General features: G+C 44.3%; 1 protein-coding gene across 1 annotated transcript; it reads left to right on the forward strand.

The window, feature by feature from the left end:
- Nucleotides 1–1,873: 1,873 nt before the first annotated feature.
- Nucleotides 1,874–24,057, forward strand: LOC115129808 (programmed cell death protein 10-B-like). Its single transcript, XM_029660538.2, has 9 exons — nt 1,874–1,981; nt 2,663–2,832; nt 13,396–13,449; nt 13,619–13,736; nt 13,844–13,970; nt 17,533–17,611; nt 18,163–18,245; nt 20,675–20,756; nt 22,728–24,057. The coding sequence occupies exons 2-8, from the start codon at nt 2,743–2,745 to the stop codon at nt 20,754–20,756; spliced, it is 633 nt and encodes a 210-aa protein (XP_029516398.1). The 5' UTR covers nt 1,874–1,981; nt 2,663–2,742; the 3' UTR covers nt 22,728–24,057.
- Nucleotides 24,058–24,987: the final 930 nt, after the last annotated feature.

The following is a 24,987-nucleotide window of genomic DNA, read 5'->3' on the forward strand; positions in this document are numbered from 1 at the left end:
TCATTGTATGCTCTAGTGTTAAGATTTCCCTTCACTGGATCAGTGCCTAGTCCAAACCATAAAAAACAGTCCTAGACCATTATTCCTCATCCACCAAACTTTACAGTTGGCACTCTGCATTCGGCAGGTAGCGTTCTTCTGGCATCCGCCAAACCCAGATTCGTCCGTCGGACTGCCAGATGGTGAAACGTGATTCATCAATCCAGATAATGCATTTCCACTGTTCCAGAGACCAATGGTAGCGAGCTTTACACCACTCCAACCGACGCTTGGCATTGCGCATGGTGATTTTAGGCTTGTGTGCGGCTGCTCGGCCATGGAAACCCATTTCATGAAGCTCTCGACGAACAGTTCTTGTGCTGATGTTGCTTCTAGAGGCAAGTTTTGCAACCGAGGACCAAAGATGTTTACGTGCTACGTGATTCAGCACTCGGCTGTTCTGTTCTGTGAGCTTGTGTGGCCTACCACTTCACTGCTGAACTGTTGTTGCTCCTAGGCGTTTCCACTTCACAATAACAGCACTTACAGTTGACTGGGGCAGTTCTAGCAGGGCTGAAATTTGACAAACTGACTTGTTGGAAAGGTGGCTTCCTATGATGGTATCACATTAAAAGCCACTGAGATCTTCAGTAAGGCCATTCTACTGCCAATGTAGTCTATGGAGATTGAATGGCTGTGTGCTCAATTTTATACACCTGTTAGAAATGGGTGTGGCTGAAATAGTGGAATTCACTATATACTTTTTAATATATAGTGTAGATTCTACAGACCCTACTGAGTACTCCCCACCCCACTTTTACATTGGCATAATGCATAGTTTTGCCTGTAAGTTGTTTGACCACATAAAAGTCCAGTAACACTTTCTATGCACTAGCTTTTTGTGAAGACTCACCTGTTTTGTATTCTAAGGACTGTGGTGAGTAGACTGGACACTGGTTTTATTGACAAGCAATTGATCGTTTTGCCCATACTGTGCTATATTTGTATAGTGCTACTGTGCTATATAGTGTCCAGGCATCCCATTTTAAGCTATTTGACCACAGTAAAAGGCCAGCAACACTCCATATAATTCCATGTCCAATGAAATTGCACCATATATACATTCTACAGATCCTTCTGAGCATTCCCTACAACCCTTTTACTGCTGCACCGAGAATAGTTTTTGCTCTGTAAACCAATATGTAATCCACATACAGGGGCCAGTGGAATGGGTGGAGTGTAACCTTTATTTAACTAGGCAAGTCAGCTAAGAACAAATCGTTATTTACAATGACAGCCTACATGGCCAAACCCAGAGGACGCTAAGCCAATTGTGCTCCGCCCTATGGGACTCTCAATCAGGGCCGGATGTGATACAGCCTGTCATTGCTCTAGAGCTATTGTGTATTTCATATACAGTGATTTTCATTGCGGGCATTTATTCGACTTTGGAACATTTAATGCAAATGTCACTTAAATATGAACAAAGGATGTCTGTAGTGACGCCTTTAGCGCTGAGCTGCAGTGCATTAGACCGCTGCGCCACTCGGAGCACACAAAAAAAAGAGTAAAAGGCCAGCAATAGTCCGTATAATTCAGTGCTCCGTGAAATGACACCATTTATACATTCTACTACCCCACTGAGTATTATCTACAGTACTTTTACTGCGGCACCTTGAATAGTTTTTGCTCTAGAGCTATTGTGTATTTCATATACAGTGATTTTCATTGCGGGCATTTATTCGACTTTGGAACATTTAATGCAAATGTCAGTTAAATATGAACAAATGTGAATCATTGTCCATGTTTAGACAATTATTTTTAATGTATCGTGAATAATTGAGGTTATTGACACGTTCCTACCATTATGTGGGGGACTTTTATTTAGAGCGTTTCCAAAATTCCGTGACCCGGAAGTATTTCTTTGTGTCGCTGAAGGAGACGTTGATGACAACAGCGCAGCTAACCAGATATTCTGGCTATTAGAACGGGGAAAATAAAGGTAACTATCTGTGGTTAGTTAAGATAACCACCATTTAACCGTTAGACGCATCTCTACTGAATGACAGTGCATATGCCACACATTTGCGAGTTGCTCAAGCGTCACTAACGTGTTAGCGACAGTAGCATGATACTGATAGGTAACGTTAATGTAGTTAGCTAGTTAACGTTAGCTAAATGGCTAGGTGATTTTCACAGTAAATGGTCCACCTAAATGGACATAATCTGCCAACTAGCTAGGTAGTTACCAAACTTTGATAACTAAATTTAGCAATCATGTGTGACAGCTAAGTTAGCTAGCTAGCTTCTTAGGAACCGAACATGTTTACATGGTAGCTAATCATGTCACAGTAGAAGAGGAAGTTAATAACGCCTTAGGTCTGTCTACATGACAACATAGACGAAGTTCTCTCTATTTAATTCAAATGGCTTTATTGGCATGGGAAACCATATGTTTACATCCATTTCACTTGCTTTGGCAAACGTGAAATGAACAATCAAATGAACAGTAAACATTACTCACAAGTTTTGAAGGTATAGAGACATTTAAAATGTCATATTATAGCTATGTACAGTACAAAAGGGAAAATAAATAAACATAAATATGGGTTGTATTTACAACTGTGTTTGTTCTTCAATGGTTGCCCTTGTGGCAACCGGTAACAAATCACTCTCTCTCTAGGCTCTTGTCACTCTGGGGACTCTTGGAACTTCTCTGTGTGTGAGAGCGTGTTGCTGCCTATCTCTACACCTCCTTGGAGGATGACCATGGAAGAGATGAGGATTGAAACCGAGACAAACTCCATGGTCTCCATGACGCTATACGCTGTCATGTACCCCGTTTTTAACGAGGTAATGTGTGTGAATGTTTTGTCTAATATAGATTCAGGTACATTTTCCAGTGGCACACCGGGCCAGTGTGAACTGAAAGCTATTGGTCCAAATGGAAAACATACTGGCCAGGGCCAAGATCTCAAAGGATAGTGGATGATGCGTGCATCATTTAAATATCAGGGGATTTGATCTTTAATTTGCGAGCTGAGCAAGCTAGCCTATAACCTACTCTCCATACACAAATAATAACATTTTAACTTGACAATATAATATTTACATTGATTATGCAAGTTTTATTTTTCATCTCAAAACAATCTCAAAAAGGGTATTCTTGTTAGTGATTTTGAACAGTCTGTTCTAGGGCCCTTTAAAATCTGTTTCATCGTACACTGAATTCATATTTCCAGGTTTTGTTTTTCCGAGTTTTCCTGTGTTTTCAGGTTTTCACTCTCTATATATCACACTTTTTCTTATAGAAAAACTAAAAATCTGGGATGTTCTTAGTCGGGGCGGCAGGGTAGCCTAGTGGTTAGAGCGTTGGACTAGTAACCGGAAGGTTGCAAGTTCAAACCCCCGAGCCGACAAGGTACAAATCGGTCGTTCTGCCCCTGAACAGGCACTTAACCCACTGTTCCTAGGCCGTTATTGAAAATAAGAATTTGTTCTTAACTGACTTGCCTGGTTAAATAAAGGTAAAATTAAAAAGAAAATTGTCCACAACAATTCTTATGCCGTTTTCACGTGCTTGTCGGAAAACGTTTTCACAACAGAAACCGTTTACTCCAAATGTTGTTTATTTCCATTTTGTACTTACACAGAAGTTGTAGTTCAGTTGTGTCTCTTTATAAAAAAAACAAAAGAAACGAGTGGCTGGAAGAAGTTGAAATATGGAACCCTGTGGACTTCACTCCACTTTAGAGCATGGAAGAATTTATAATTTATAGATGTGCAACTTGTGCACAACCTAACGTAGCAGGCTTGTGCCAAACACTTCGCAAACTATTCAGATTGGAATGGCAATGCGTGGAAACCATACAATTGAAATGAACTACAAATCAAATTGTATTTGTCAGATGCTTGGTAAACAACAGGTGTAGACTAAAAGCACTGGTGGAAAAACTACTCAAATGTCATACTTCATGAAAAGTAAAGATACCTTAATAGAAAATGACTCAAGTGAAAGTCACCCATAATACTACTTGAGTTAAAGTCTAAAAGTATTTGTTTTTAAATATACTTAAGTATTAAATGTAAACAGAATTGCTAAAATATACTTATGTATCAAAAGTTTAAATATTTTCAAATTCCTTATTATGCAAAGTTTATTTGTATTTTTTTACGGATAGCCAGGGGCACACTCCAAGACTTAGATATTCATTTACAAATGAAACATTTGTGTTTAGTGAGTCCGCCAGATCAGAGGCACCAGGGATGTTTTCTTGATAAGTGGATGAATTGGACCATTTTCCTATCAAAATGTAACGAGTGCTTTTGGGTGTCAGGGAAAATGTAAGGAGTAAAAGGTACATCATTTTCTTTATCATTTTCTTTCTTTAGCAATATAGTGAAGTAAAAGTTATCAAAAATTTTAAAAGTAAAGTACAGATACCCCAAAAAACTACTTAAGTAGTGCTTTAAAGTGTTTTTACTTAAGTACTTTACACCACTGACTAAAAGTGAAATTCTTACTTACAAGGTTCTTTCTTTTCCAACAATGCAGAGTTAAAGATGCACTATGCAGAAATCACTCTGCCATTTCCTGGTTGCTAAAAATTCGAATAGTTCACCTAATTTAAGTTTGTGACAAAACAAGCAAGTATAGGGTAGAGAATCATTGTCAAATCAAAATGATATTTTATTTGTCACATGCGCCGAATACAAGAGGTGTAGACCTTAGTGAAATGCTTACTTACGAGCCATTACCCAAAAATGCTTTAAGAAGTTTCAAAAAAATAACTAGAAATAAGTGTCAAGTGAAAAATAGAAAATAAAGTAACAAATAATTAAACAGCAGCAGTAAAATAACAAGTGAGGCTTTATACAGGGGGTACCAGTACAGAGTCAATGTGGAGGCTATATACAGGGGGTACCAGTACAGAGTCAATGTGGAGGCTATATACAGGGGGTACCAGTACAGAGTCAATGTGGAGGCTATATACAGGGGGTACCAGTACAGAGTCAATGTGGAGACTATATACAGGGGGTACCAGTACAGAGTCAATGTGGAGGCTATATACAGGGGGTACCGGTACAGAGTCAATGTGGAGGCTATATACAGGGGGTACCAGTACAGAGTCAATGTGGAGACTATATACAGGGGTACCAGTACAGAGTCAATGTGGAGGCTATATACAGGGGTACCAGTACAGAGTCAATGTGGAGGCTATATACAGGGGGTACCAGTACAGAGTCAATGTGGAGGCTATATACAGGGGGTACCGGTACAGAGTCAATGTGGAGGCTATATACAGGGGGTACCAGTACAGAGTCAATGTGGAGACTATATACAGGGGGTACCAGTACAGAGTCAATGTGGAGGCTATATACAGGGGGTACCAGTACAGAGTCAATGTGGAGACTATATACAGGGGGTACTGGTACAGAGTCAATGTGGAGGCTATATACAGGGGGTACCAGTACAGAGTCAATGTGGAGACTATATACAGGGGTACTGGTACAGAGTCAATGTGGAGGCTATATACAGGGGGTACCAGTACAGAGTCAATGTGGAGGCTATATACAGGGGGTACCGGTACAGAGTCAATGTGGAGGCTATATACAGGGGGTACCAGTACAGAGTCAATGTGGAGGCTATATACAGGGGGTACTGGTACAGAGTCAATGTGGAGGCTATATACAGGGGGTACCAGTACAGAGTCAATGTGGAGGCTATATACAGGGGGTACCAGTACAGAGTCAATGTGGAGGCTATATACAGGGGGTACCAGTACAGAGTCAATGTGGAGGCTATATACAGGGGGTACTGGTACAGAGTCTATGTGGAGGCTATATACAGGGGGTACCGGTACAGAGTCAATGTGGAGGCTATATACAGGGGGTACCGGTACAGAGTCAATGTGGAGGCTATATACAGGGGGTACCAGTACAGAGTCAATGTGGAGGCTATATACAGGGGTACCAGTACAGAGTCAATGTGGAGGCTATATACAGGGGGTACCAGTACAGAGTCAATGTGGAGGCTATATACAGGGGGTACCAGTACAGAGTCAATGTGGAGGCTATATACAGGGGGTACCGGTACAGAGTCAATGTGGAGGCTATATACAGGGGGTACCGGTACAGAGTCAATGTGGAGGTTATATACAGGGGGTACCGGTACAGAGTCAATGTGGAGGCTATATACAGGGGTACCGGTACAGAGTCAATGTGGAGGCTATATACAGGGGGTACTGGTACAGAGTCTATGTGGAGGCTATATACAGGGGTACCAGTACAGAGTCAATGTGGAGGCTATATACAGGGGGTACCAGTACAGAGTCAATGTGGAGGCTATATACAGGGGGTACCGGTACAGAGTCAATGTGGAGGCTATATACAGGGGTACCAGTACAGAGTCAATGTGGAGACTATATACAGGGGTACCAGTACAGAGTCAATGTGGAGGCTATATACAGGGGGTACCAGTACAGAGTCAATGTGGAGGCTATATACAGGGGGTACCAGTACAGAGTCAATGTGGAGGCTATATACAGGGGGTACCGGTACAGAGTCAATGTGGAGGCTATATACAGGGGTACCAGTACAGAGTCAATGTGGAGACTATATACAGGGGGTACCAGTACAGAGTCAATGTGGAGGCTATATACAGGGGGTACCAGTACAGAGTCAATGTGGAGACTATATACAGGGGGTACTGGTACAGAGTCAATGTGGAGGCTATATACAGGGGGTACCAGTACAGAGTCAATGTGGAGACTATATACAGGGGGTACTGGTACAGAGTCAATGTGGAGGCTATATACAGGGGTACCAGTACAGAGTCAATGTGGAGGCTATATACAGGGGTACCGGTACAGAGTCAATGTGGAGGCTATATACAGGGGTACCAGTACAGAGTCAATGTGGAGGCTATATACAGGGGGTACTGGTACAGAGTCAATGTGGAGGCTATATACAGGGGGTACCAGTACAGAGTCAATGTGGAGGCTATATACAGGGGGTACCAGTACAGAGTCAATGTGGAGGCTATATACAGGGGTACCAGTACAGAGTCAATGTGGAGGCTATATACAGGGGGTACTGGTACAGAGTCTATGTGGAGGCTATATACAGGGGGTACCGGTACAGAGTCAATGTGGAGGCTATATACAGGGGTACCGGTACAGAGTCAATGTGGAGGCTATATACAGGGGGTACCAGTACAGAGTCAATGTGGAGGCTATATACAGGGGTACCGGTACAGAGTCAATGTGGAGGCTATATACAGGGGGTACCGGTACAGAGTCAATGTGGAGGCTATATACAGGGGTTACCGGTACAGAGTCAATGTGGAGGCTATATACAGGGGGTACCGGTACAGAGTTAATGTGGAGGCTATATACAGGGGGTACCGGTACAGAGTCAATGTGGAGGCTATATACAGGGGGTACCGGTACAGAGTCAATGTGGAGGCTATATACAGGGGGTACCGGTACAGAGTTAATGTGGAGGCTATATACAGGGGGTACCGGTACAGAGTCAATGTGCAGGCTATATACAGGGGGTACCGGTACAGAGTTAATGTGGAGGCTATATACAGGGGGTACCGGTACAGAGTCAATGTGGAGGCTATATACAGGGGGTACCGGTACAGAGTCAATGTGGAGGCTATATACAGGGGGTACCGGTACAGAGTTAATGTGGAGGCTATATACAGGGGGTACTGGTACAGAGTCGATGTGCAGGCTATATACAGGGGGTACCGGTACAGAGTTAATGTGGAGGCTATATACAGGGGGTACTGATACAGAGTCGATGTGCAGGCTATATACAGGGGGTACCGGTACAGAGTCAATGTGCAGGCTATATACAGGGGGTACCGGTACAGAGTCAATGTGCAGGCTATATACAGGGGGTACCGGTACAGAGTCAATGTGCAGGCTATATACAGGGGGTACCAGTACAGAGTCTATGTGGAGGCTATATACAGGGGGTACCGGTACAGAGTCGATGTGCAGGCTATATACAGGGGGTACCGGTACAGAGTCTATGTGGAGGCTATATACAGGGGGTACCGGTACAGAGTCAATGTGGAGGCTATATACAGGGGGTACCGGTACAGAGTCAATGTGGAGGCTATATACAGGGGGTACCGGTACAGAGTCTATGTGGAGGCTATATACAGGGGGTACCGGTACAGAGTCTATGTGGAGGCTATATACAGGGGGTACCGGTACAGAGTCGATGTGCAGGCTATATACAGGGGGTACCGGTACAGAGTCAATGTGGAGGCTATATACAGGGGGTTACCGATACAGAGTCAATGTGGAGGCTATATACAGGGGGTTACCGATACAGAGTCAATGTGGAGGCTATATACAGGGGGTTACCGGTACAGAGTCAATGTGGAGACTATATACAGGGGGTACCGGTACAGAGTCAATGTGGAGGCTATATACAGGGGGTACCAGTACAGAGTCAATGTGGAGGCTATATACAGGGGGTACCAGTACAGAGTCAATGTGGAGACTATATACAGGGGGTACCAGTACAGAGTCAATGTGGAGGCTATATACAGGGGGTACCGGTACAGAGTCAATGTGGAGGCTATATACAGGGGGTACCAGTACAGAGTCAATGTGGAGACTATATACAGGGGTACCAGTACAGAGTCAATGTGGAGGCTATATACAGGGGTACCAGTACAGAGTCAATGTGGAGGCTATATACAGGGGGTACCAGTACAGAGTCAATGTGGAGGCTATATACAGGGGGTACCGGTACAGAGTCAATGTGGAGGCTATATACAGGGGGTACCAGTACAGAGTCAATGTGGAGACTATATACAGGGGGTACCAGTACAGAGTCAATGTGGAGGCTATATACAGGGGGTACCAGTACAGAGTCAATGTGGAGACTATATACAGGGGGTACTGGTACAGAGTCAATGTGGAGGCTATATACAGGGGGTACCAGTACAGAGTCAATGTGGAGACTATATACAGGGGGTACTGGTACAGAGTCAATGTGGAGGCTATATACAGGGGGTACCAGTACAGAGTCAATGTGGAGGCTATATACAGGGGGTACCGGTACAGAGTCAATGTGGAGGCTATATACAGGGGGTACCAGTACAGAGTCAATGTGGAGGCTATATACAGGGGTACTGGTACAGAGTCAATGTGGAGGCTATATACAGGGGGTACCAGTACAGAGTCAATGTGGAGGCTATATACAGGGGGTACCAGTACAGAGTCAATGTGGAGGCTATATACAGGGGGTACCAGTACAGAGTCAATGTGGAGGCTATATACAGGGGTACTGGTACAGAGTCTATGTGGAGGCTATATACAGGGGGTACCGGTACAGAGTCAATGTGGAGGCTATATACAGGGGGTACCGGTACAGAGTCAATGTGGAGGCTATATACAGGGGGTACCAGTACAGAGTCAATGTGGAGGCTATATACAGGGGGTACCAGTACAGAGTCAATGTGGAGGCTATATACAGGGGGTACCAGTACAGAGTCAATGTGGAGGCTATATACAGGGGTACCAGTACAGAGTCAATGTGGAGGCTATATACAGGGGGTACCGGTACAGAGTCAATGTGGAGGCTATATACAGGGGGTACCGGTACAGAGTCAATGTGGAGGTTATATACAGGGGGTACCGGTACAGAGTCAATGTGGAGGCTATATACAGGGGGTACCGGTACAGAGTCAATGTGGAGGCTATATACAGGGGGTACTGGTACAGAGTCTATGTGGAGGCTATATACAGGGGGTACCAGTACAGAGTCAATGTGGAGGCTATATACAGGGGTACCAGTACAGAGTCAATGTGGAGGCTATATACAGGGGGTACCGGTACAGAGTCAATGTGGAGGCTATATACAGGGGGTACCAGTACAGAGTCAATGTGGAGACTATATACAGGGGGTACCAGTACAGAGTCAATGTGGAGGCTATATACAGGGGGTACCAGTACAGAGTCAATGTGGAGGCTATATACAGGGGGTACCAGTACAGAGTCAATGTGGAGGCTATATACAGGGGGTACCGGTACAGAGTCAATGTGGAGGCTATATACAGGGGTACCAGTACAGAGTCAATGTGGAGACTATATACAGGGGTACCAGTACAGAGTCAATGTGGAGGCTATATACAGGGGTACCAGTACAGAGTCAATGTGGAGACTATATACAGGGGGTACTGGTACAGAGTCAATGTGGAGGCTATATACAGGGGGTACCAGTACAGAGTCAATGTGGAGACTATATACAGGGGGTACTGGTACAGAGTCAATGTGGAGGCTATATACAGGGGGTACCAGTACAGAGTCAATGTGGAGGCTATATACAGGGGTACCGGTACAGAGTCAATGTGGAGGCTATATACAGGGGTACCAGTACAGAGTCAATGTGGAGGCTATATACAGGGGTACTGGTACAGAGTCAATGTGGAGGCTATATACAGGGGGTACCAGTACAGAGTCAATGTGGAGGCTATATACAGGGGGTACCAGTACAGAGTCAATGTGGAGGCTATATACAGGGGGTACCAGTACAGAGTCAATGTGGAGGCTATATACAGGGGTACTGGTACAGAGTCTATGTGGAGGCTATATACAGGGGGTACCGGTACAGAGTCAATGTGGAGGCTATATACAGGGGTACCGGTACAGAGTCAATGTGGAGGCTATATACAGGGGGTACCAGTACAGAGTCAATGTGGAGGCTATATACAGGGGGTACGGTACAGAGTCAATGTGGAGGCTATATACAGGGGTACCGGTACAGAGTCAATGTGGAGGCTATATACAGGGGTTACCGGTACAGAGTCAATGTGGAGGCTATATACAGGGGTACCGGTACAGAGTTAATGTGGAGGCTATATACAGGGGGTACCGGTACAGAGTCAATGTGGAGGCTATATACAGGGGGTACCGGTACAGAGTCAATGTGGAGGCTATATACAGGGGGTACCGGTACAGAGTTAATGTGGAGGCTATATACAGGGGTACCGGTACAGAGTCAATGTGCAGGCTATATACAGGGGGTACCGGTACAGAGTTAATGTGGAGGCTATATACAGGGGGTACCGGTACAGAGTCAATGTGGAGGCTATATACAGGGGGTACCGGTACAGAGTCAATGTGGAGGCTATATACAGGGGGTACCGGTACAGAGTTAATGTGGAGGCTATATACAGGGGGTACTGGTACAGAGTCGATGTGCAGGCTATATACAGGGGGTACCGGTACAGAGTTAATGTGGAGGCTATATACAGGGGGTACTGATACAGAGTCGATGTGCAGGCTATATACAGGGGGTACCGGTACAGAGTCAATGTGCAGGCTATATACAGGGGGTACCGGTACAGAGTCAATGTGCAGGCTATATACAGGGGGTACCGGTACAGAGTCAATGTGCAGGCTATATACAGGGGGTACCTGTACAGAGTCTATGTGGAGGCTATATACAGGGGTACCGGTACAGAGTCGATGTGCAGGCTATATACAGGGGTACCGGTACAGAGTCTATGTGGAGGCTATATACAGGGGTACCGGTACAGAGTCAATGTGGAGGCTATATACAGGGGGTACCGGTACAGAGTCAATGTGGAGGCTATATACAGGGGGTACCGGTACAGAGTCTATGTGGAGGCTATATACAGGGGGTACCGGTACAGAGTCTATGTGGAGGCTATATACAGGGGGTACCGGTACAGAGTCGATGTGCAGGCTATATACAGGGGGTACCGGTACAGAGTCAATGTGGAGGCTATATACAGGGGGTTACCGATACAGAGTCAATGTGGAGGCTATATACAGGGGTTACCGATACAGAGTCAATGTGGAGGCTATATACAGGGGGTTACCGGTACAGAGTCAATGTGGAGGCTATATACAGGGGTACCGGTACAGAGTCAATGTGGAGGCTATATACAGGGGGTTACCGATACAGAGTCAATGTGGAGGCTATATACAGGGGGTTACCGGTACAGAGTCAATGTGGAGGCTATATACAGGGGGTTACCGATACAGAGTCAATGTGGAGGCTATATACAGGGGGTTACCGGTACAGAGTCAATGTGGAGGCTATATACAGGGGGTACCGGTACAGAGTCGATGTGCGGGGGCACCGGTTAGTCGAGGTAATTGAGGTAATATGTACATGTAGGTAGAGTTAACTTGACCATGCATGGATTATAAACAGAGAGTAGCAGAAGTGTAAAAGAGGGGTCTGGGTAGCCCTTTGATTATCTGTTCAGGAGTCTTATGGCTTGGGGGTAGAAGCTGTTAAGAAGCCTTTTGGACCCGGACTTGGTGCTCCGGTACTGCTTGCTGTGCTGTAGCAGAGAGAACAGTCTATGACTAGGGTGGCTGGAGTCTTTGACAACCTTTAGGGCCTTCCTCTGACACCGCATGGTATAGAGGTCCTGGATAGCAGGAAGCTTGGCCCCAGTGATGTACTGGGCCGTAATCACCACCCTGTGTAGGTCAGGTGCCTTGCAGTTGCCGTACCAAGTGGTGTTGCAGGCTGTCAAGATTCCTTAGTGATGTGGACACTGAGGAACATGAAGCTCTCGACCTGCTCCACTACATCCCCCTCTGTGGATAGGGGCATACTCTCCCTTCCGTTTCCTGTAGTCCACGGTCAGCTCCTTTGTCTTGCTGATGTTGAGGGCGAGGTTGTTGTCCTGGCACCACACTGTCAGGTCTCTTTGCCTCCTCACTATAGGCTCCGTCATCATTGTCGGTGATCAGTCGTACAACCGTCGTTGTCAGCAAACTTGATAATGGTGTTGGAGTCCTGCACGGCCACGCAGTCTTGGGTGAACAGGGAGTAAAGGTGAGGGGCCCCCGTGTTGATGATCAGCGTGCCGGATGTGTTGTTGCTAGCACTTCGGGGTGGCCCTTCAGGAATTCCAGGATCCAATTGCAGAGGCAGCTGTATAGTCCCAGGGTCTTGAGCTTGGAAGCGACTGTGGTGTTGGTACATGGGACTATGGTACGACTTCCGTTTAAGAACCCAGCAGCTTTTACATTGAAGAGCGTTTGGAATAAACGGTGTCATTTGCAACAGACAAAACGTTTTCCAAAAGAATCAGGACAGCTGAGAGCTGCGCGCTCTTGCTGCCCGACAGATGATTCTGCTCAAATGAGGCTGTGTGTGCGGCCCGTGTGAGATAAATAATCTACATAACGAACTAGCAGCTTCAGGAATTCCTGTTTTTTCATAAATTATTTAGCCTTGATTGAAAATAACAATCTTATAATTTTTTTCACTGGTTTGGATGATTGACTGGCCTGGAGAGCTTCCAAAACCTCCCCGGACCAGCAGGCAGCCCTGTATGTCGAACCCTGGATGAGTGTGTGTTCTTGTCAGCCCCTAACAATGTGTGTGTTGGTTTGGCAGCTGGAGAGGATCAACTTGTCAGCTGCCCAGACTCTGAGAGCAGCCTTTATCAAGGTAAGACACACCAACACAGGACCCCTTACCCCATAAATGTATGACCTTTGCCCTTACGTAACCCTTGGGCTCTGGTTGCATGTCAGTAGTCTAAATCAAGGATGGGCAGCTTGAATACTCAGCAGATGTAATTGTGTGTTTTTGTATGTGCGTGTTTTTGTGTTGCTAGGCAGAGAGGGAGAACCCAGGCCTAACTCAGGACATCATAATGAAAATTCTGGAGAAGAAAAACGTTCAGATAAACTACACAGAGTCTCTGCTGCGCATGGCTGCAGATGACGTGGAAGGTGTGTGTGTAGAAAAGTACCAGCACTAAGCATCTGCTTACAAGGGCTTCAGTATGTTTATAGTTGTTTATTAAAATATACTCCTATGTCCTATTCCGTGTGTGTAGAGTTCTTAGTGGACAGGCCAGAGCAGGAGTTCCAGGACCTAAATGAGAAATCCAGAGCTCTGAAACACATCCTCAGTAAGATACCTGACGAGATCAACGACAGGGTACGCTTCCTACAGACAATTAAGTGAGTACACGCACACAGTATACACTAGGGATGCAACGGTACAGTGGGCCCACGGTTCGGTATGTATCACGCTTTGTGGGTAACGGTTTCGGTATCTTTATTTTTCCAGAAAAAAATAAAAACACATCACCCTTTTAAACAATGAACTCTTTATTTTGTCAATAGACAAATCAAACTTTCTGTTCAGAAAAATGGCAGCATGTCTGACTAGGCCTGGTTTCTGTCTACTTGGAATCAAGGGGAGTAAAACATTACAATTAAAAGTGCTTCTTAGCTTTGACAAGCTGTAGGTGATTTGCCTTCTCTATTTTAAATTAACAAGGTACATACTTGCATAGGCAATACAATCTTTGGCTATGAATACTCCCACGGCTTTCCTTATTTCTTTATGTTTTTCTGGATTTATCGCAAATTGTTGTTGGAAGGCAGCAGCGAGAGATTGTGTTTTTCGCTAACGAGTGGACTCTCCTTGCTCCAGCTCCACCTGCAAGGGATACGGCCGGGTGATGGCCACGTAAATGACACATCATGTTAGAAGTGTTTCCACTCGAGTAGCCGACAGTGGCAAAACAATGCTTGCAGACTCTACTTTTTTTGTTTACGGTCTTCTTACCCTCTTCATCGTATTGAATTTATTTATTTATTTAACCAGGTAGGCAAGTTGAGAACAAGTTCTCATTTACAATTGCGACCTGGCCAAGATAAAGCAAAGCAGTTCGACACATACAATGACACAGAGTTACACATGGAGTAAAACAAACATACAGTCAATAATACAGTATAAACAAGTCTATATACGATGTGAGCAAATGAGGTGAGATAAGGGAGGTAAAGGCAAAAAAAGGCCATGGTGGCAAAGTAAATACAATATAGCAAGTTAAACACTGGAATGGTAGATTTGCAGTGGAAGAATGTGCAAAGTAGAAATAAAAATAATGGGGTGCAAAGGAGCAAAATAAATAAATAAATTAAATACAGTAGGGAAAGAGGTAGTTGTTTGGGCTAAATTATAGGTGGGCTATGTACAGGTGCAGTAATCTATGAGCTGCTCTGACAGTTGGTGCTTAAAGCTAGTGAGGGAGATAAGTGTTTTCAGTTTCAGAGATTTTTGTAGTTCGTTCCAGTCATTGGCAGCAGAGAACTGGAAGGAGAGGCGGCCAAAGAAAGAATTGGTTTTGGGGGTGACTAGAGAGATATACCTGCTGGAGCGTGTGCTACAGGTGGGAGATGCTATGGTGACCAGCGAGCTGAGATAAGGGGGACTTTACCTAGCAGGGTCTTGTAGATGACATGGAGCCAGTGGGTTTGGCGACGAGTATGAAGCGAGGGCCAGCCAACGAGAGCGTACAGGTCGCAATGGTGGGTAGTATATGGGGCTTTGGTGACAAAACGGATTGCACTGTGATAGACTGCATCCAATTTGTTGAGTAGGGTATTGGAGGCTATTTTGTAAATTACATCGCCAAAGTCGAGGATTGGTAGGATAGTCAGTTTTACAAGGGTATGTTTGGCAGCATGAGTGAAGGATGCTTTGTTGCGAAATAGGAAGCAAATTCTAGATTTAACTTTGGATTGGAGATGTTTGATATGGGTCTGGAAGGAGAGTTTACAGTCTAACCAGACACCTAAGTATTTGTAGTTGTCCACGTATTCTAAGTCAGAGCCGTCCAGAGTAGTAATGTTGGACAGGCTGGCAGGTGCAGGTAGCGATCGGTTGAAGAGCATGCATTTAGTTTTACTTGTATTTAAGAGCAATTGGAGGCCACGGAAGGAGAGTTGTATGGCATTGAAGCTTGCCTGGAGGGTTGTTAACACAGTGTCCAAAGAAGGGCCAGAAGTATATAGAATGGTGTCGTCTGCGTAGAGGTGGATCAGAGACTCACCAGCAGCAAGAGCGACCTCATTGATGTATACAGAGAAGAGAGTCGGTCCAAGAATTGAACCCTGTGGCACCCCCATAGAGACTGCCAGAGGTCCGGACAGCAGACCCTCCGATTTGACACACTGAACTCTATCAGAGAAGTAGTTGGTTAACCAGGCGAGGCAATCATTTGAGAAACCAAGGCTGTCGAGTCTGCCGATGAGGATGTGGTGTTTGACAGAGTCGAAAGCCTTGGCCAGATCAATGAATACGGCTGCACAGTAATGTTTCTTATCGATGGCGGTTAAGATATCGTTTAGGACCTTGAGCGTGGCTGAGGTGCACCCATGACCAGCTCTGAAACCAGGTTACATAGCAGAGAAGGTATGGTGAGATTCGAAATGGTCGGTTGACTTGGCTTTCGAAGACCTTAGAAAGGCATGGTAGGATAGATATAGGTCTGTAGCAGTTTGGGTCAAGAGTGTCCCCCCCTTTGAAGAGGGGGATGACCGCAGCTGCTTTCCAATCTTTGGGAATCTCAGACGACACGAAAGAGAGGTTGAACAGGCTAGTAATAGGAGTGGCAACAATTTCGGCAGATAATTTTAGAAAGAAAGGGTCCAGATTGTCTAGCCCGGCTGATTTTGTAGGGGTCCAGATTTTGCAGCTCTTTCAGAACATCAGCTGAACGGATTTGGGAGAAGGAGAAATGGGAAAGGCTTGGGCGAGTTGCTGTGGGGGGTGCAGTGCTGTTGACCGGGGTAGGAGTAGCCAGGTGGAAAGCATGGCCAGCCGTCGAAAAATGCTTATTGAAATTCTCAATTATGGTGGATTTATCAGTGGTGACAGTGTTTCCTATCTTCAGTGCAGTGGGCAGCTGGGAGGAGGTGTTCTTATTCTCCATGGACTGTACAGTGTCCCAGAACTTTTTTGAGTTAGTGTTGCAGGAAGCAAATTTCTGCTTGAAAAAGCTAGCCTTGGCTTTTCTAACTGCCTGTGTATAATGGTTTCTAGCTTCCCTGAACAGCTGCATATCACGGGGGCTGTTCGATGCTAATGCAGAACGCCATAGGATGTTTTTGTGTTGGTTAAGGGCAGTCAGGTCTGGGGAGAATGCTGAATCCAAAATGTTCCCACCCAGTGGATTTTAAAGACGGTGGTGCCTCTTCAAATGTGCTTCTCTCTGTCTCTAGCACCCGCCATTGTCACATTGGATCTGAGAGAATATTCGTTTTTTTAGTTTCCACTCTCTTCATGAGGCCCCTTTAGGGAGGTTTCCTACTGAGATGTCATTGCAAATTGTCTATTGGTTGTTTAAGGGGGAGGGTTTGCTGTCACTGGGGTTGCCACATTTTGAGACATTGCTGTGGAGCAAAGTTTGCCAGCCCTCAGGAGCCCCCTAACGTCCTGGAGCCCCAAGCAGTTGTCTGCCTTGCCTGTTCACAAGCTGCCAGTCTAATTCTGTGGATCTGAATTTACAACATGCGTGTAGTCTGCAGCGCAATAAGCACGTTTTGGAAAATGACAGGCATATCATAATTCCGCGGTTCACATGTGCGTATTGAACCATAGGGGGCGTACCGAACGGTCGACAACATACAGTATACTATTGCATCCCTAGTATACACTAACACACACACCTTCATTAGCATGTCCTTGACATCCTGCTTCTTGATTGGTGTTGGTTGTTCTTTTCCATAGAGACATCGCCAGTGCTATAAAGGAGCTCCTGGATACAGTCAATAACGTCTTTAAGAAATACCACTACCAGAACCGTAGGGTAAGACACACAGAGATGTGGAATATACACTGAGTGGACAAAACAGCTCTTTCCATGACATACTATATATCACCCGGTCAGTCTGTCACAGGTGAATCAAGGTGAAAAGCTATGATCCCTTATTGATGTCACTTGTTAAATGGACTTCAATCAGCGTAGATGAATGGGAGGAGACCGGTTAAAGAAGGACTTGGATTGTGTATGTGCACAGGTTTGAATGTGTCAAGAACTGCAACACTGCTGGATTTTTAACGCTCAATAGGTTCCTGTGTGTATCACGAATGGTCCACCACCCAAAGGACATCCAGTCAACTTGACACAAACTGTGGGAAGCATTGGAGTCAACATGGGCCATCATCCCTGTGGAACGCTTTTGACATCCTTGTAGAGTCCATGTCCTGACAAATTGAGGCTGTTCTGAGGGCAAAAGGGGTTGCAACTCAAGATTAGGAAGGTGTTCCTAATGTTTTGTACACTCTGTGTTTCTTCCTTATCTTATCTTTAATGTGATCAATGGCTGAAAGTAGAACTGAACTATTCTGTGTGTCCAGGCTCTTGAGCACCAGAAGAAGGAGTTTGTCAAATATTCCAAAAGCTTCAGCGACACCCTCAAAACATACTTCAAAGATGGAAAGTGAGTTGTGTGGAGTAGATTCATAAGGACACTGAATATAGATAGATCTATGTTCATCGACAGCAGTGAGTTGTGATTGGGGGATTTTTTTTCCCTTCACAAAACAGCACTTACTAAACCCACAGCAAAAATACACTGAACAAAAATATAAACGCAACATGTAAAGTGTTGGTCCCATGTTTCATGAGCTTAAATAAAAGATCCCAGAAATGTTCCATAGGCACAAAAAGCTTATTTCTTTCAAATGTTGTGCACAAATGTGTTTACATCCCTGTTAGTGAGCATTTCTTCTTTGCCAAGATAATCCATCCACCTGACAGATATGGCATATCAAGAAGCTGATTAAACACCATGATCATTACACAGGTGCACCTTGTGCTGGGGACAATAAAAGGCCACTCTAAAATGTGCAGTTTTGTCACACAACACAATGCCACAGATGTCATGTTTTGAGGGAGCGTGCAATTGGCATGCTGACTGCAGAAATTCTCCCCAGAGCTCTTGCCAGGGAATTTGGCAGTATGTCCAACCGCAGACTACATGTAACCATGCCAACCCAAGACCTCATCTAGCTTCTTCACCTGCGGGTACGCCTGAGACCAGCCACCTGGACAGCTGGTGAAACGGTGGGTTTGCAAAACCGAAGAATTTCTGCACAAACTGAAACCGTCTCGGGGAAGCTCATCTGCATGCTCGCCGTCCTCCACCAGGATCTTGATCTGACTGCAGTTTGGCGTCGTAACTGTCTTCAGTGGGCAAATTCTCACCTTCAATAGCCACTGGCACGCTGGAGAAGTGTGCTCTTCACGGATGAATCCTGGTTTCAACTGTACCGGGCAGATGGGAGAGAGCATGTATGGCGTTGTGTGGGCGACCTGTTTGCTGACGTCAACTTTGTGAACAGAGTGCCCCATGGTGGCGGTGGGGTTATGGTATGGGCAGGCATTAGCTACGGACAATGAATACAATTGCATTTTATCGATTGCAATTTGAATGCACAGAGATACCGTGGCGAGATCCTGGCCCATTGTCTTGCCAATCATCCGCACCATCACCCCATATTTCAGCATGATGATGCACGGCCCCATGTCACAAGGATCTGTACACAATTCCTGGCAATTCCTGGCAAAATGTCCCAGTTCTTCCATGGGTTGCATACTCGTGACGGCAAGTAGCCTAGTGGTTGGAGCGTTGGACTAGTAACCAAAGGTTGCAAGATCGAATCCCCGAGCAGAGAAGGTAAAAATCTGTCGTTCTGCCCCTGAACAAAACAGTTAACCCACTGTTCCTAGGCCGTCATTGAAATAATTTGTTCTTAATTAACTGACTTGCCTAGTTAAATAAAGGTCAAAAAAAAAAAAAAAAAATGTGAGACGTGTCACTCATTGAGCCTGTTTGGGATGCTCAGGAACGACTTGTACAACAGCATGTTCCAGTTCTCTTCAATATCCACAACTTTCCACAGCCATTAAAGAGGAGTTGGACAACATTCCACAGGCTACAATAAACAGCCTGATCAACTCAATCCCCAGTTCAAAACGATTTCTTCCAGAGTTCCCTGTTGTCTTGAACGCACTGAAGTCGGAAGATTTCTGAGTTCCCAGTTGTTTTGAACACGGCATTAGTCTCAGCGGAGAGAGGGAGAGAGCAGCAGAGGGTCCGCCTCTCACAGTCCCTGCTCTCTCCTTCCTTGCCTCAAGTGAGACTGAGGTGGGGTACACCGTCTTCCACCTGATGGCAAAACGAGTCAAAAGCTCATCGGCCTCATGCACAAATTCATGTTGTTCCTATGACCAGAGAAAGTGAAATATATCGAGATATATTAAAATAGACATGACAAGCTGCTAATAACAACAAAAACGCAGGGCTATCGATACACTTGGCTACTAATTAATTGCAGCTGCAGCGCGAGTGGTAGTACAGAGTACGTTTTATGTTTTGTAATGGTGCTGAATAAAAACTTTAACATGAACTCACTCATATAAACAGCAGCTCTGCTGTATTCTTTGACAGTCTCTCTCTGCTCATGGTTTTTAAAAGTGATGAAATCTCATGTAGCTAGTATCAAACTTTGCTGGAAGTTGTAGGCACACTCGATTTAGCCACAGATCTGCCGGTGCGCAGGGCTTCTGAATCAAGTGCACCGCCAATTGCGCCACTGACCGGTTGGTGACCACTGCCTCATATGAACTGGAACTCAGTCAAATCTTTGAAATTGTTACATGTTGCGTTTATATTTTGTTCAGTGTACATTATTTCTAATAATATTACTAGTGGGAATGTTCTTACTGTTTATTTTACGATGACCATGAGAAACCAATGATTTAATCAGGTTTGAAATGTCAGGGCTATTTTGAACAACTGTTTTGCGTTTTTGTTTGATTTGCAGTTGTTAAATAACAATATAAATGAACCATCCTTGTTTCCAGGGCGATCAACGTGTTCATCAGTGCGAACAGACTGATCCACCAAACCAACCTCATTCTGCAGACCTTCAAGACCGTCATTTAGGTACAATAGGGGTTTGTGTGTGTGAGACATAGAGAGTTCTAGTTGAATATAACCTGTTGTTGCATGAACATTGCCATTGAGGGCTTCCATCGTTTTAAAGTAGCTGCATTAAGCAGCTGGTATATACATAAACTCAGCAGAAAAGAAAAGTCCTCTCACTGTCAACTGTGTTTATTTTCAGCAAACTTAAAAGGTGTAAATATTTGAATATAAGATTCAACAACAGACATAAACTGAACAAGTTCCACAGACATGTGACTAACAGAAATGGAATAATGTGTCCCTGACCAAAGGGGGGGTCAAAATGAAAAGTAACAGTCAGTATCTGGTGTGGCCATCACACTGCAATACTTAATGCAGATATCTCCTCCTCATGGACTGCACCAGATTTACCAGTTCTTGCTGTGAGATGTTACCCCACTCTTCCACCAAGGCACTTGCAAGTTCCCAGACATTTCTGGGAGGAATGGCCCTAGTCCTCACCTTCCGATCCAACAGGTCTGAGACGTGCTCAATGGGATTGAGATCCGGGCTCTTCGCTGGCCATGGCAGAACACTGACATTCAGTCTTGCAGGAAATCACACACAGAATGAGCAGTATGGCTGTTGGCATTGTCATGCTGGAGGGTCATGTCAGGATGAGCCTGCAGGAAGGGGGAGGAGGGAGGAGGATGTCTTCCCTGTAAAGCACAGCGTTGACATTGCCTGCAATGACAACAAGCTCAGTCCGATGATGATGTGACATACCGCCCCAGACCATGACGGACCCTCCACCTCCAAATCGATCCCGCTCCAGAGTACAGGCCTCGGTGTAACGCTCATTCCTTCGACGATAAATGCGAATCCGACAATCACCCCTAGGTGAGACAAAACCATGACTCGTCAGTGAAGAGCTAATTTTATCAGTCCTGTCTGGTTCAGCGACGGTGGGGTTTTGTGCCCATAGGCGACGTTGTTGCCGGTGATGTCTGGTGAAGACCTGCCTTACAACAGGCCTACAAGCGCTTAGTCCAGCCTCTCTCAGCCTATTACGGACAGTCTGAGCACTGGACACCTGAGCACCCTAACCTGTGCAGGTGTTGTTACATGGGGTCTGCCACTGCAAGGACGATCAGCTGTCCATCCTGTCTCCCTGTAGCGCTGTCTTAGGTGTCTCACAGTACGGACATTGCAATTTATTGCCCTGGCCACATCTGCAGTCCTCATGCCTCCTTGCAGCATGCCTAAGGCACGTTCATGCAGATGAGCAGGGACCCTGGGCATCTTTCTTTTGGTGTTTTTCAGAGTCAGTAGAAAGGCCTCTTTAGTGTCCTAAGTTTTCATAACTTTGACCTTAATTTCTAACCGTCTGTAAGCTGTTAGTGTCTTAACGACCGTTCCACAGGTGCATGTTCATTAATTGTTTATGGTTCATTGAACAAGCATGGGAAACAGTGTTTAACCACAGATCTCCATTGTAAAGTGTTTATTTGGATTTTTACGAATTATCTTTGAAAGACAGGGTCCTGAAAAAGGGATGCTTCTTTTTTTGCTGAGTTTATATCTCAGAGCGGTATTAGACTAAGATACAGTGGCATAGTATAGAGTACAGTATATACATATGAGATGGGTGATGCAATATTTACACACAATTAAAGTGACTAAGATACCGTAAAATAGTATAGAGTACAGTTCACACATATGAGAAGAGTAATGCTAGATACGGAGACCTTTATTAAAGTGTCTCGTGTTTCATTTCCTTGAAGTGGTGCGGTTTATACATATGAGAAGAGTAATGCTAGATACGGAGACCTTTATTAAAGTGTCTCGTGTTTCATTTCCTTGAAGTGGTGCGGTTTATACATATGAGAAGAGTAATGCTAGATACGGAGACCTTTATTAAAGTGTCTCGTGTTTCATTTCCTTGAAGTGGCCAGTGATTTGTAATCTATGTCTCCTGTGTTTGTGTCTTTTGTCTGAACATGTGTGTAGGGTTGCCTTGGAGAGGCCATCCAATCTTCCAACGAAGCAACATTAAAAATGGCGTACGATCGGCGAGCACCTTTATGCTAGATTTAAATGTAAAATAGAGGCTTGTTTTTATCAGACAGTTTTAATTTATACCCTTGAGGTGCGTTCAACAAGGCTGATGTTAGCAGTGAAATACGTCAGCTTTTAAACTGTTAGCTAACGTTAGTGAATGTTTTAATGGCCAAAATCTAGCTGAAGAACTTCAGTATATGTGATAGCTTTTTTAGTTATCCCTAGCTACTGTTTAATTGTTTGAATCAGCATTTAACGTTTAGGGACAGTCTTGTTGATCGGGCTGTGACGATACCAGTATGACAATATTTTTTTTCCATGGCAAGAATGAAAACATGAGGCAGGCTCAACTCTTTGGTCCCATGAATACTTGCTGTATGTAAAATATTCTGTGCTCTATCTTAGAAAATACATGTGACAACATAATGATATTTGTTTCCAACATTAGGGCTGTTTTCCTAAAGATGTAAAAATCCGCTTTGTGTATGATTATTATTTGTGCATCTAACTTTCTCACTCATTATTCACGATGCATTCAGGATTTTCCATAATCATGGTAGCATTTACATCAATGTAGTAGTGTATTCTATGACAGTCTGCACTTTAACCTTGTAGTCGTTGTATAATTTCAAATCCAAAGTGCTGAAGTACAGAGCCAAAAATAACAACAGCAAAAATTCACTGTTCCAATACTTTTGGAGCTCACTGTATCTGACCCTGTGTCAGTGTTTAGGGGCAACTTCCTCCTACATCTACTATAGCTTCTTAATCATGTTTTCAGAACGGAAACTGCTTTCACTACCTACTGTGCATCTCAAGTGTCTCCCTCTCTTACGAGAAAGCAATATGATGTTCTAACCCTACTGGGTATGACCTTTCACCTGTCCAGTTTTTACAGATGAGTGCAGAGGAAGGGAGCGGTGTGAGGAGAGGAAATCTTGTTAGATTATTGAGCTGTACCCCTATTCTACTCTCTATTAGAAGACAGAAAACCAAAAGAATTCAAGCACAGAGTTTCTGAATCCCAAATAGACTCCTGGACGAGGGGGTAGGGACGGATTAGGGAGGGATCGATTTGGGATTCACAAAGTAACATTCCCACACTGTCTGTGTGTAGCTACAGAGAGCATGACTGAGGGGAGAGGAGGGTTTGTAAAAGGAGTCTGTCCCTGATGTTTCAAGATGAAGGGAATTAAATGGCTCCAGGTTGAAGCTGACTCTGTATTTAAGTGATACTGTATGTCTGGTGGCAAATGTTCAATAAATTGTTTCCTAATGATGCAGTTTGTTTTTGTAATTCAGCAGTGTTTAGGGGGAGGGGTCAGTGGGCAAGCGGGGATGGAATTTGTGAGGGTTGGATAGAATGCATAAAAAGGAGAATTTGAGGGAGAGTGGTGAGATGTGTGATTTGGGCAAACAATGATGGGCAGACACACACAGGCTTTAGCCACTTGATGGCAGTGTGGTGCAGCCCTACCACGATATTAAAAAAATCCCTGATAGGAAGAAGACACGTAGAGATTTGTTTTAAAACTACTGGGATTTACCCCATGGGATTTTCCATGAATAGAGCACTTCAAATAAAATGGCATTTTATTGTCTGTTTACACAGACATTTGCCTCATCATAAAAACTAAACTTGTGCTTAGCTCCTAGCCCCTCTTCCCTAATCACTTGTGTATATCTGAAAGGATTGTATTGGGGGAACCAGACTTGGGTTAAATTACTATTTAAAATATTGCAATTACTTGTATTTCCTCATTGAAGAGACAACAAAAGCCATTCTGCTCCTGTCACTCATTCTTTTTTGGTAACAGGTAGACCGGTAGAATTTAAAGGAAATATAAGGTAACTACTTCCTTATTGAGAACAATAATAAGTATGTCAGATTTCCAGGGTGATCTTGCTTTTAGCAAAGACATTCATTACATGAAAATCTAGTACTTGAAGTACATGATATTCTAGTATATTTAATGTAAGTATACAAGACATTTTTGAAGACAAAAGAAAGTATACTTTTTGTAATTATACTGAAGTACACTTATTGTGATATGAAAATCAAGTATATGCTCATGAATTATACTGCAGTACACTTTTCACCACATGAAAATAGAGTACACTTTGGATATACTGTAATTGAATGAAAATTATGTTGAATATAATAAACTACATTCATCAATCTGATTTCATTATGCGAATAAATGCAACA

Source organism: Oncorhynchus nerka, linkage group LG5, assembly GCF_034236695.1.
Source record: "Oncorhynchus nerka isolate Pitt River linkage group LG5, Oner_Uvic_2.0, whole genome shotgun sequence".
In the NCBI taxonomy this organism is placed as follows: domain Eukaryota; kingdom Metazoa; phylum Chordata; class Actinopteri; order Salmoniformes; family Salmonidae; genus Oncorhynchus; species Oncorhynchus nerka.